This window comes from Carassius auratus, unplaced genomic scaffold (assembly GCF_003368295.1).
Source record: "Carassius auratus strain Wakin unplaced genomic scaffold, ASM336829v1 scaf_tig00022037, whole genome shotgun sequence".
NCBI lineage: Eukaryota > Metazoa > Chordata > Actinopteri > Cypriniformes > Cyprinidae > Carassius > Carassius auratus.
In genome coordinates, this window is record NW_020525155.1 from 43,483 (window position 1) to 57,690 (window position 14,208).

At 31.8% G+C, this 14,208-nt stretch overlaps 1 protein-coding gene across 1 annotated transcript in view; it reads right to left on the reverse strand.

The window, feature by feature from the left end:
• Positions 1-13,491, reverse strand: part of LOC113077240 (zinc finger protein GLI2-like) — a 34,423-nt gene extending 20,932 nt beyond the window's left edge. The window contains exons 1-5 of the mRNA XM_026249685.1: positions 13,345-13,491; positions 13,123-13,124; positions 10,585-10,619; positions 7,799-8,020; positions 4,327-4,500 (exon numbers count right to left, since the gene is read on the reverse strand). Coding sequence (XP_026105470.1) covers positions 4,327-4,500; positions 7,799-8,020; positions 10,585-10,619; positions 13,123-13,124; positions 13,345-13,491 — 580 coding nt within the window. The remainder of the gene's footprint in view (positions 1-4,326; positions 4,501-7,798; positions 8,021-10,584; positions 10,620-13,122; positions 13,125-13,344) is intronic.
• Between the last annotated feature and the right edge of the window lie 717 nt (positions 13,492-14,208).

Genomic DNA, 14,208 nt, shown 5'->3' on the forward strand with positions numbered 1-14,208 from the left:
TCCAAGCTTCAAAAAATTAGGCATACATGTACACAAGTACAATATCAGATTGCACACCAAATTTGAGCAATTTCCACCAATAGGTGGCGCTATAGCAAAAATCTGAAACGTTTAACCGCAATCAAGTTTACCCCAAAATTACCTCCCCTGAGCGTTCATTTATTTACTATAATAATAATCTCACAACCCCATAGAGGACAGATCTACTTTTAGAGACATTTTAGTATGTCATATAATTGCGTTTCGAGTCCATGCACCAAGCTTTCGCATGTAGCTAAATTCATATGAACAAATATCAGTGTTTGGATGTGACAATGTCCAATCTTCACAAAATTTGGCACACATGCACAAAAGGACAGTCTGAAATTGCACACCAATTATAAGCAATTTCCACCAATAGGTGATGCTATATCTTAAAAACTAAATCTTTTTTTTAAAGTTTCCCTGCAATAATTGTTCCCCAAAATTTACCACAAAAACAACTGTATCTGCAATATTCACAGAACCTTATGCTGAATTTTTCCAATTGTGGCGACACTCTATTTATTTTGAACCTTACGATTGCCAGTAACTGTGGCTGCTCTATTGTTAATACAATGTGTTCTTTGGGTTAATCATGACCAAACAACATATAACCATGGAAAATAAGGTATTTTTAAACTCCAAAATAGCTTTTACAACCTTCTAACTGCTATGAACAAATATGGGTTTTGGATGTGACGATGTTTGAACTTCACAAAATTTGGCACACATGGACACCAGGACAGTCTGAGATCACACACAAAAATTTCCACTAATAGATGGTTTTATAATAGAAACAAATTAAGAAAACTGTATAAAATATATATATATATATATATATATATATATATATATATATATATATATATATATACTGTAGGTGTTATCAAGTTTACCCCAATATTTAGTACAAAAACAACTTTATCCGCAATTCATATTACACATATATGAGTATGTAGTTAGCTATATAATTGCATTTCGATATGCACCAAGCGTTTGCATGTAGCTAAATTCATATTAACAAATGCACGTTATTGGATGTGACAATGTCCAAATTCGTCAGGACAATCTGAGAACTCACACCAAATTTCAGCAATTTTCACCCATAGGTGGCACTATGTGTGAAAAAAATCGAAAAACTGTAACTGTAATCAAGTTTCCCCAAAATTTAACACAAAAACAACAGTTTTCGCAACATCCACAGGACTTAATGCTGAATTTGGCCAATTGTGTAAATTTTTTCCACTTCTGTTTGGATCTAATGCTTGCAATATTTTTGCAATATTTTTGATGGTTACACTAATTCTCGCTGCTCCAGTGTTTATACAGTTAGTGTACCTCTAGTTTAATTGTGACTAAACGGCATATAACCATGGAAAATATAGTGTTTTTTCAAACTCTAAAGTTGCATTTAGAAACTTCTAGCTGGCTTTGCTTGACTTATCATATCTCTCATTCTCTTTCTATCTCTTTGTAACTGACTCACGCTGTTTCCCGTCAAAGCGCGGGACACGCTCCACTGTCAGCGTCCAAACACATCTGTGTAAAAGCTGTCGGGAAGCATCAGCGGCTCTGGACGGGACGCAGATCAAAGCCAGATGGAGTTAGCTCAGCTAAATGAGCTATTCATTCATGTTGCTTCAGCAAAGCCCGAGATCTGCGTGCACACACGCCTGGACGTCACGCTAAAGAGCGCGAGCGGACCGAGAGTGTTTGTTTTTCAACTCGGATTGTTTGAAGGAGACAAATGTTTGTTCTATAGAGAGCCAGAGACCTACAGTATATCACCTTGTGTTTGTTTGAAATAACACCTCTGTCTCTCTGTGGAATATTATTCACAGCGGCTCGTCATGGTATTCTCACTCTGACTGATTCACAGAATAGCAAAGAACTGTGTTAAATACAGAAGAGACTTAAATAAGCACAACATAATCCACCTGTTAATAATGAGATGCTTCACTGACTGTGATTCAGATGCACAAAAATTCCAAAAGCAATAAATCAATAATTATGAATATGATAGCATGACTAATGTTCTTTACAATATCTTTAATTTACCAGGCGTGAAGTGATGAGTTTTTGCTGCGTGATAAAACATAAAAACAGCCAATCTCATGATATTTTATGCTTAATGTTTAATGAGGAGCCAAATTTTGGACCAATAAAATGTCAAAAGGGGGCGGAGCTATCCAGTGGAATGCACATAAACAAAAAAGCTAAAAATCTACTACTTGCCCGGTCACTTGGTTAGTTAAGGCAAGGTACTTTTTTTTTTCTTTTATTAGTAATTTTTGTATGAAATTGTATGACCAGCTCCGGCTTCCCTATTTTGAACTTCACAGCTTGTTTTACTTAAGAGCAGTTATGGATAATTTGGTCCAATGCATTATTCCCACAGAATAATGTACACTTCCTGTCTGTCCTAAACAGGGGAACTAAAACAAACAAAACAAAACAAAACAAAAACAATAAATACATAAATAAAATTGGACTACATAGTAAAAATACTTATGTTATAATTTATAAAATAATTACTTATTTTATTTCAGCTAGTTGCCAAAATAACCAGTTACTAAGATAACGTGAATAAAAATAAAATTAATTAAAACTATATAGATATATAAAAAAATCTAAAATGAATAAAAATGACAAAATACAACTAAATGACAAAAATCTTAACTAATATATATATATATATATATATATATATATATATATATATATATATATATATATATATATATATAAATATAAAATAAAAATAATTTAAAATATTAATAAAACTATAACTGTACTAGTACTCTTATTTTTTAGCTAATATTAAGCTTAAAAACTAAAATAACTAAAACTACGACTAAAATTAAAGTGAAAAAAAAACTAAATAAAAAAAAACATTAAAAATGACAAAAACAACAAAATTACCAAATCTTTAATTAAAATTAAAATGACAACAGAAAATATGAAAATAAAAATTTAATACAAATATTAATAAAAACCATAACAGTACTAGTACCATTTTTAGTTCCATTTGAGTTTAAAAACTAAAAAAGCTTAAAAACTGTTACTGATAAAAGTGAATTTTGCATCCGATGAGCCATTTAAAAAACTAAAATAACAAATACTAAACCTAATATAAAAATGAATAAAAACTATATAGTTACATAAAAAGACTACTAAAACTTTATCAATAGAAAAACTTTTCCTTTAAAGGCAATTTAGGAAGCACTGGATGACAGAAAGCTTCCTTCGAGAGGAGAAATAACGCAGAAGTGTCTGGCGTGTGAAGCATCCTGCCAGTGTTTGGAGAGCGTCATCAGAGTTGATTTATTTTACTGTCTGCCGTGTAACAATCTTAGAGAAATGTGTGTTTAAAAAGCCCTTTGAAGTATTATCCTGGAAAAATAATTTTGATAAAAATGCTAAAAGTAAATGGAAAGAAACATGAGTTCTCTTAGCGCAACAAATAACATGCATTTCAACAGTTTTGCAGACAAACACACAATGTAAAACTATTTAATAAAATTAACGGTAAAAAAACTGACAGCTGAGGTTGTCAGAACGTTACCGTAAAAATGCAGTAGAAAAGTTTTAGGTTTTAATTTTAAATTCACATTTAAATACCGTAACTTCATTAATTTATAAAATGTAAACATACCAACCTATTTAACCCTTTGGTGTCTGAGGGTGTTTTGGGGCCCTGGAGAAGCTTTGGCATGCCCTGACTTCTATGCTTTTTTGTTTGTTTGTTTCTTATAAAGATTTAAATGAATGTACTGAAATCGGTTTTGTACCTTGGTAACACAATGAGAACCACCAGAAACAGTTTGTGATGAGAAAGTCCCATGACAAGCCCATCACAAGCATCTTTTAAATATAAACATCTATAGAAGGTGCACAGTGTCACTAAACACCTTCATGTTAATGCATGAAACTGCAATAAACATTCATTTAACAACATTAGATGTAACATGGAACCCTAATATACAAAACTGATGAGAAAAAACTATGAAGAAACATCGTCATAAAATAAAATCAAATTTGAAATGTAACACAGGGAATTCTGGGGATGTCAATTTACGGTTATTTACTGGAAATTATAAAAATGTTTCCACTTCCAAAAACGGTATACTACAGTAAAATTACATGAAATTTCCAATACTGTTTTTCACCGTATATAGTAAGGCAACTTACTGTTAAGCATTTAACAGATTTTTACTGTTGCATTTTACAGTATTTTACTGTTAAATGTGCTCAATTGTTAAAGTGTTTTTTTACGGTGCATGCATGTGTATCTCTGGGTCTCACCGTCCACCGGAGTGAAGTATTCGGGCAGATGAGTGGCTCCGCCCCCCTGCATCAGCAGCTCTCCGTACGGGGTCCTGTGGCCCGTCATCAGGTGGTAATAGTCTGCGGGGGTCGCACCGGGAGGCGGAGGGGGCAAACCGAACAAACCTCGCTCCTTCAGGTGCTCGTGAGCCACTGAGAGAGAAGACAGAGTTAAAGAGTCATGCATTTATAGAAACAAGAATAAATCTTCAGGATAATCACAACTATGAGCTCATTAACATATGACCCGCCCACATCTCACATTTCACTGATGGTTATATATGCTCTATATAATATATACAATCTTGATTCTTGAATCACATTTGCATCATACACTTCCTCAGTTTTCAGAAACTGTGATTTATAAAATGTATACATTATATTAGTATTATTTATATAGCATTATAGTATTATATACTTTTGGAATTTTTTTTTTGATATTGTGAATTGGCTTTTTTTATATATTTTTCCGTTTTTATTTTAATTTTAGTTTAGGATTTAATTTTATTACAGGCTTTTGCCATTTTTATTATCTTTTTTAAATAATTCATATTAATATGAATTCCTTAATAGTAATTAATATTAGCTTTAATATATTTTAAGTTTTAGTAATTTTAGTACCATATTTAACATTCAGGGTTATTATTTTTAACTTAATAAAACTGATTAACTGAAATTCTTACCATTAAAGTAAATAAATAAATTATATACTAATGTGTGTGTGTGTATATATATATATATATATATATATATAAACTTAAAGTACTAAAATAACTAAAATAAAAATAAAATTGATAAAACTATTCAATCATTTTAAAAAAGAAACAACAACAACAAAAAACTAAATTACTAAAACTTTAGAATTGATACGAAAGCAGAAAATAAATAAATAATTAAAAAATATTCATAAAAACTAATTCAATAAAAAATTAATAGTCTCTCAATGACTGTCATCTCTTAGTAGTTTTATGTGCTTTTTTGTCATTTTATTTGTATTTTTATTTTAAACTTTAGTTTTATTTTTAAGTACTATTTAAGCTTAAATGTGATTGAATTTATTACATTTTATTATGTTGCACTAACTGAAAAAAGTTCAAGCCTATTTATTTCAGATTTATTTCAAATAACAAAATACATTTTTAAATAATTTTAGTTACAAAACACTGATGCAGCGTCAGCCAATCAGAACAAACATAATTTGCATATAACCTCAAAGTCTTAAAAACGCAGTAGAAAAATAGCCATGTATATACTATGGTGGAAAATGATCATCTGTTTTTGCTGCAAGAAACATTAACCAGCATTATAAGTGAAGCTCTACAGACTCACTAAGAACATGTTGACATCTGCACGTACTAAACGTCTTATAAAAGTGTCAGCAGCAATCAGAGACACAGCTGAAGAACAGATTACAAGCGCTTTAGACAGAAACACGCTCCATGTAAGCATGCAAACGCATTGAATGCTGGTCGATGCACTGCAAAAGTGTCATATAACACCTTTTGAGGATCTCCCAGCATGCACTGGGCACTTGCATCAACTGAACAACGAAACATTACCTTATAAAAACTATCCTTCACTATAGAAATAACTCGCTCTGCCAATGAACACAATCAGAAAGCGTCCTGGATTCTCTCCCAAAGCCTCTCATTTCTCTAGATTCTGACTTGAATAACAAACACGCTCTTAAAATAGGAGCCAGAGCTAGCGGCGGGTGTGCGTCGGGCTGAAAGCGGGTCAGATGCGTCTGGAAAGCGTTCAAGGCCTCGTCTACCCATCCGCACTCGCTCGGGCTCCAATAGCCCCATTTCTCTTTCTCGCTGCTGTTTTACGTCTTTATCGCTGTCGGGATCTCTGGCGCGCTGCTTATTTAAGATTAAAGGTGCAAACACATTACGGCTGACAGACTGTGGAGCGTGATTTATATGTCATCCGTCGGCCTGTAATTGAGGAGAGAGAGGCCTGTTGGCGCTTCGGGACGGAAATCAGGAAATTCTGCCTCGCATTCATTTCCAGAAAGACCCTCGAAGGGCAGATCGCGGGGACGGGAAAGTTTCACAGGTTTGAATGCATTTGAAAGTGGCCAAACCCAAATACATACACAAACACACACTCAAACAAAACAGCAAAATTACAATCATTAGAAATTAGTTTAAAAAATGTGGCATTTGCAAACCCTCGGCTGAGGTTCAATTAATGTTAATGCAATGTTTTTGAAAGATTTAATGGCTTTTATGCTTTCACAGAGGTTGATTTTTACAAAAATGCTATAAAATTATTAGAATTTCAGACTGCTGTTATCTTTGTGAATATCTGTTGAAGTGTAATTTATTTCTGTGATGCGCTGTTGAATTTCCAGCATCATTCCTCCAGTCCTTCGGAAATCTTTCTAATTTGATGATTTACTGCTCAAGAAACATGTCTGATTATTATAAATGTTGAAAACAGTCGTGCTGCACAATATTTTTGTAGAAACTGTGATGCATTTTATTTTTCAGGGTTCACAGATGAATAGAAAGATCAAAAGGGCATAACATTTTGCAAGATTATAAATGTCTTTACTGTCACTTTTGAACAATTTAATGCATACTTGCTGAATACAAATATTAATTTCTTTATTTTTTTAAATTAATAATTAAAAAAATGGTAAATTTACTGTAGTCATTTAAATTTGTTGCTAATGTATAAAAAATTGCAATAAAAACGAGTTACACGTTTTCAAAATATTTTGGTACTTATTTTATTTTATTTTAATTGAAACACTTTTTTTTTTTTGGACAATATTGGAGTTTTTTTTCTCCTAAATTTTTTAATTGTGAAAACAATTTTTATAATAAAAGAAATTAAAATTGCAACATTTTTTTGATAATTAAAATACATATTTATTATTGTTTTATTTTATTCATATTTATTAGTTATTATTACTTAATCCAAATCTACAAAAAAATAATAAAAAAAAATAAATCATAATTATTACTAAATATTAGAATATAGTCATATTTCACTGTACAAAAAAACAAAAAACAAAAAATGCAATACATTTTTATTTTATTTATTGATATTTATTATGATGATAACTACATAAAATGTACAAGATAAAAATTAAAACAAAATAATAATTATTACTAAATATTATAATACAGTAATATTTCTCTGTACAAAACCCCCAAAATAAGACATATTTTTTATTCTATTATTTATTGATATTATTATTATTACTAAATACAAATTTACTAAATAATAAATACAAATTAAACAATAAAATAAAAATTATTAATAAATATTATAATATAGTAATATTTCTATGTATACCCCCCTCCCAATAAAAATAAAAAAATAAAAAAATATATTATTTATTGATATGTAATAATATAGTTGTTTTTAGTATGAGTATTTAAGGAAGCTAGTGAAGTGATGTAAAGCGAGTGCGGTGTGCTGGAGTGTGACTGACCGTCGGCTGGACTCAGTCCTCGTGCGGCTGAGATCATGGAGAGCGTTGGGCTGCTGTGAGCCGAGCGAAGGTAATGCTCCACGTGCGGAGAGACGTACGAGTGCGGCGGGAGGAAGCTGGACTCCGATCCCGGAGACAGACGGATCAGAGAGATGTCCGAGATCACCGGGCTGCCCCCCAAACCTGCAGCGCTGGACACAAACAGCACACAGACAGAATCAGCTTCAGAGATTTAAACAACCGGCTCGTCATTTCTCACGCTCTAAACCATCATAAACGTCTCTTCTCCTCTTCCAGAGTGCAAAGAGGTTATGAGGATGCATGATTCGAGAAACACATTTTATTGGATTTTATCAAATTTTGATTACGATGGTCATTTTCTTTTTCGCCATATTGATACATAATTACAATATTTTGCATTTTAATTGTATTTGCATTGAATTACATTAAATTATATACACATACACACACAATAATGAATAAATTGCACATTCTAATACATATAATGTTTTATTTTAAGTGAAAAAAATAGATTTTTTTAAGAGGATCGGATTATTCTCCTAAACCTTCAAATCGTAATCACAATTTTTATCAGAGAAATCACACTTAGATTTTAATTGCAATTAAAAAAAAATTTCATAAATAAATATATATATAAAAATTACTAAATAATATTATATCATAATATTTGACTGTAAAATAAAACAAAATATAAAAAATTTAGCATTAAAATATTACTACTATTAATAATTTTACAATAAAAATTACAGTTTTTATTCGATAAATCACACTTAGATTTTAATTGCAATTAAAAAATTTGTAATAAAGTGTAATAAAAATGTTAATAATAAAATTAATAATAAAGTCTATTAAAATTACAAAAAAAATATTTAAATGGTAAATTCACTGTAGGCGTTAAAATTTCCTGCTAATGTATAAAAATACAATAATAAAAAATTTCAATAAAAATTAACTAAACGTTTTCAAAATAATTTAGTACTTATTTTATTTTAATTGAGACACAATTCTTTTTTTTTTTTTTTTTTTTTGGAAAATAAAATTTCCTAAGATTTTAAATGGTGAACAATTTTTATAATAAAAGAAATAGCAATTTGCAAAAAAAAAAAAAAAGGAAATTATTTTTTATTTATTTTTATTAATTATTATTACTTACAAATTTACAAAATAATAAATAAAAACTAAATAACAATGATTAAATTATATACACATACACACACAATAATGAATAAATTGCACATAATACTTACTATTATTATAATGTTTTATTTTATTTTTTTAAGTGAAACACCTCAGACAAAATTTGATTTTTTGTTTTTTTGAGGATCGGATTAATCTCCTAAACCTTCAAATCCTAATCACAATTTTTATTAGAAAAATCACACTAAGATTTTAATTGCAATTAAAAATGTTATCAGAAATAAATATATATATACAAATTACTAAATAAATATTACTAAATAATATTATATCATAATATTTGAATGTAAAATAAAACCATATATATAAATTGAGCATTACTACTACTACTACTACTAATTTTACAATAAAAAATATGTATTTCTTCATTTTTAAAAGTATTTTGACAGAAAACTTTAGAAAGTTCCTTTTTTGTTTTGTTTATAAATGCTTCTCAACAGCTTCTTTGGAAAGATGAGTGTTGCATGCTTTTAAAAAGATGCAAAGCATATATTTCTTTAATTACACCAGTCTTTTCTGATCTGAGACCTGCACTGAGCCACATTGTGATTTCGGTTTTGTTTGCACAGATGATATTTATATATATACTTTTTTTTTTAATGGAAGTGTTACAAATAAACTGAATATATAATAAAATATATAAAAGTTTATTATCCACAAAAGAATTATTTGTGCTCTTATAATATTACTTTTTTTACATTTAAAAGTCATAAATTATATAATAAAATATATAGTTTGATTAAAAAGTGTAATATTCTAACAAAATGTTTTTTTTTAAATAAGCAAACTTATATATTATATATACTTATACTAAATACTTACAATATAATATATAATGTAATATAAATTGCAATTACACTTAATGGTACACTTGAAAAAGTCATATTGATAAAATTAATGCTACACATTTTGGAAATATTTTAATAGCTATTTAAATTTTAACTAACACAAAATTCGATTTTTTTTTTTAGATGACCAGATTTCCCCCCTGAAATGTACATTTTATGAAATAATTTAAAGCTTTTCTTTTATTATTATAATTAAAACACTTGAAAAAGACATTTATATTTTGTATGTACTGTTTACATTTCCAAACATTCATTTTTGACAATACTAAATAAAATGTGCACTTGATTATCGCCAGGGAGTGATTTTGGACACAGCACTGGAGCGCCGTCCTAATATTTATGATGTGGCACATTCACTTTTTTGGCTGTGATTTGATTAGCACCTTTGCATAAAGACGACAGCAAATACCTGTTATCTTCCTTCCATAACAGCGAGAAAGCACAATCACAGCACATAAATACACACTCATGCCCTCTATTAATCTGCCGTCGTATTGTCCTGAGTAATAAAAGCATTGCATGAGTCCAGTGTTTCTGCGTCTATTGTTCATCACGAGGTCGTTGTTGGTGTAGAGCAGCAGATGGGCAGAGCACCTGTTTCCAGAGCGTGCCAGGCTGTCAGGTGCCCATGCACTGGGATTACTGAGCGCTTTAGTTTGCTTTAACACCCTTTCACACGCGCCGCGGGGCTCCAGAGCTTCACATACAGTACACACTCACTCTCCAACATCTCAAACGCTTCTCCACATTCAGTCCTGAGAAACAGCTCAGAAATCTCTCAGGTGTCTCAGAGTGTGCTCAAAGCATTCAAACGCAATCCTCTGAGCTGCTCTGCATTCATTTTTTAGCTCTACATTTTTATGTGGAAAAAATAATAATAAATATGGCATTTGCTATGTAAAAAAAAATGCTTTTTTTTTTTTTTAAATCAAAACTTTTCGATCAAAACTTTTCATCAAGGTTGTCTTAAAACCCAAACCAAATTGTTTTCCTATCTTTTTTATGTCTTTTTTACTCTTTTTTTTTTACATAGCAAATGCCATATTTATTATTATTTTTTCCACAAATTATTATTATTATTATTTTTTCCACAATCTAATTATTTAATTTGTTATCATTATATGGTATTTGTGATACATGTATGGTAACAAGAATAATATACATAAAACATTTAAATAACTTAAGTTATTATTAAATAAAAAATGCATTGAAAATAAGCACTATAAAATATGCATATATGCGGTGTGAAATATGGTATAAATGTGTCTAAATAATACTAATAATATATGTAAAGCATTTAAAGGACTTCATAAATTATTAATTAATTAATAAATGAATACATGGTATTTTGAGAAAATCTGTGTAAATATAAATTATATATAAATGTGTAAATATTATTAAATATATATAAAATATTTCTGCATAAAATATTATTTTCATATTTAATTTTTTTCTGTGAGTTGTGGGGAATTCCCATAGACTTTTATTACTTTTATACTGACCATACAATATCTTCTATCCCTTAAACCTACTCCATACAGTATGCATCTGAAAACTACTGTACACTGATGTACTGGTGGCTGTATCTGTGTGTGTGTGTGTGTGTGTGTGCGGTGCCAATGATGAATTGCTCTATGACAGGAACTCGTCTCTACCTGGGGGCTGATACTCTGATTTAGATAAATCACATTTCTGCCACAGAGACACAGCACACACACACACACACACACACACACACACACACACACACACACACACACACACACACACACACACACACACACACAGAACAAACAATGCTTTCATACTTCCTCTCGTACAAACACAAGCAGAGGACAGCGGCCTACATACTAATACTGCTTCAGATGACTGATGCTTCACGACAAACCTCAACAGAGAAAACCTGACTCCAGATTTCAGTCTTACACCATCTGACTGACTCCTAAACCAATCAACCCCAGCTCATGATGTTTAGAAACGTGTAAATCAGAAATCAGACATAAATATATCTGCAAACAGTGATACTGGTGCTGTAGCGCAGTGCAGAACAGGAAGAACAAAAATCAAAACCAACCAACAAGCTGGTTCAGAAGTATAGCTGAAAACTAACTCAGAATGAAAAGAGGTTCAAAAGGAATTGAACACATTATTTATTATCTAGAAGCAATTAATATTTGAACAATGTGGATCTGGATGATAAAGTAATCAAAACAGCACAACATAGTATGTTTTTTTTACGTTGCACCACACGAGACTCAAACCCTCAACACATTCAACAGAGGAGAAGTTTAGGTGTGAGAAGGAGCTCACAAAAGCATGGCTTAGCATGTTAGACAGATTAGCATGCTAAACTTAGCTTACGGTTAACCTGATAGCTGAAGAGCCACTTTTGAGATAAAGGAAATGGTTAGCATGCAACTGATTTTTGTGGTTATATGTCAAATGGTTTAAAAGACGTTGCAATTCATGACAAAATGGTGAACACATGGTTAAGCTGGTCCTGTGGATATCCAAAATTGATATCCACCTATTCAGCATGACCCAAGGAATCCAAAGACACAAACCCCATGATTTTCTGACTAACCGCTTAAAAGTTATAAACCAAAAGAGCAATTTTTCATATCTCATGATCCATAGGTGGCGCTGTTCCCAACTCTGGCATGGACCCACATACCTTGCTGTTGGTGAAGTGCATCAAGTTTCATTTTGATTGATCAAAGTTTGGCTGAGATACAGCCTCTGAACCAATTTCCGATCTACCTTGGTTAAGCTCACAGCATCATAAGTTTTTTTTTTTTTTTTGACTAATAGGTCAAAAAATTTAGTCATTTTTGCAGCTTGGTCCACTTAATGTAAAATATTCAATGTGATCAGCATGAGGTGAGTGATCAGGTGTACTATGTACAATTTTTCTAGAATTGGGGTTCAAGAGTTATTAACATTTCAATGTTGAATTTTTGAACTGTTGGTGGTGCTATAGAGTTGGTTCTAGAGACCCCAAAGTTGGTCAGATCACTATTAATGGCCATCTTTACAAGTGTGCCAAATTTCATAAATTTCCTATGTTCTGCTCATAGGTCAGCTGTAGACTCAACATTGGACAAGAAGAAGGGAAATAAGTTCATTCTAAATATACATTATTTTTATTAGCAATATTATTAGTATTATTTATATTTTAATATGGTAAATGATTATATTAGTCCAACTTTATCTCTACAAGCTTTAAGTCAATTAACACAGAAAATAGCTTCAACTTACCCCTGTACAGAAAAGAAGAAAAAACACAGAAATTTCAGTTTCAACAGCATTTAAAACTGCACACCTTCCAGTTAAACTTCCATTGTAAATACATTACAGCAAACATGTTTCTTGTTCGTTTTTAAAAGTTAAAGACAACTGGACTAAGCCTCAGATGCAAAGTATTTTTTCAGTCCAAAGACACTTTTCCCCGCAGTGTTGGAGCAGTGGAAGCATCCTGACGCCTCGCCGGAAGCTTTCCGACACTCTCTTGGACGAGAACCAACGCTGACAAGTGGGAGGTTCGTTGGGAAGAGTCTTCCTCCGCCTGGGAGAATTCCCACGGCGCTCCTGTCCTCTACGCAGATGAATCGCACCGTCCGTTGTCATTCGAGCCAGCTCGGAAAAAAAGCTACCTTTTCTCCTCCTCGCTTTGTCAAAGGCAGGGAAAAAAATGAAGAACGAAAGCAAGATATCCATAGGGGAAGCTTCCTACGGCCGCTCGGCTGACAGCTCTGACAAAATAACCAGCACCCTCATTATTTTATATGCAAACAATGATAAAACGAACTGTATGGAGATGTCATGTTAGACAATCAGCTCGTAGACCCTTGACATGTCGCCCGGCGACTGTAACAAAGTGTCCCTGCTTGCCACAGGCGACACCTCGCTTAATTTGCTGCACAATGTGCCTGTAATTAGATGAATTTGGCTCAGGCAGAGGAAAGACAGCCAGATCAAGGTCTTGATGAATTAGGGGTCCACTGTCAAGATCAAATCACATTAATCAAAGCGAGCGAGTGTTGAGACAGCTAGTCTCCACCCAACACGGCTCTATGTGTGATGAATAGGCTAGCTGCTAGCGGGCCGCCCGAATGTATCACCATCAAAATCTGTGAATTTAAATGTAACAACGCTACTTCGAGGATTCTATCGATTTATTCTGCTCTTTTAAGATAAACCTTCCTACGAGCCTCCAGACCCCGTTTCAAAAAAGACGAGGAGGGAAAAAAAAGCTCTGTGGTGTTGTATTTAAGGAAAACAAGAAAGTGTAACTTCAAAAACTAGCACGGCCCAGTTTATGTTCTGTTTCTACAGTACCGCCGC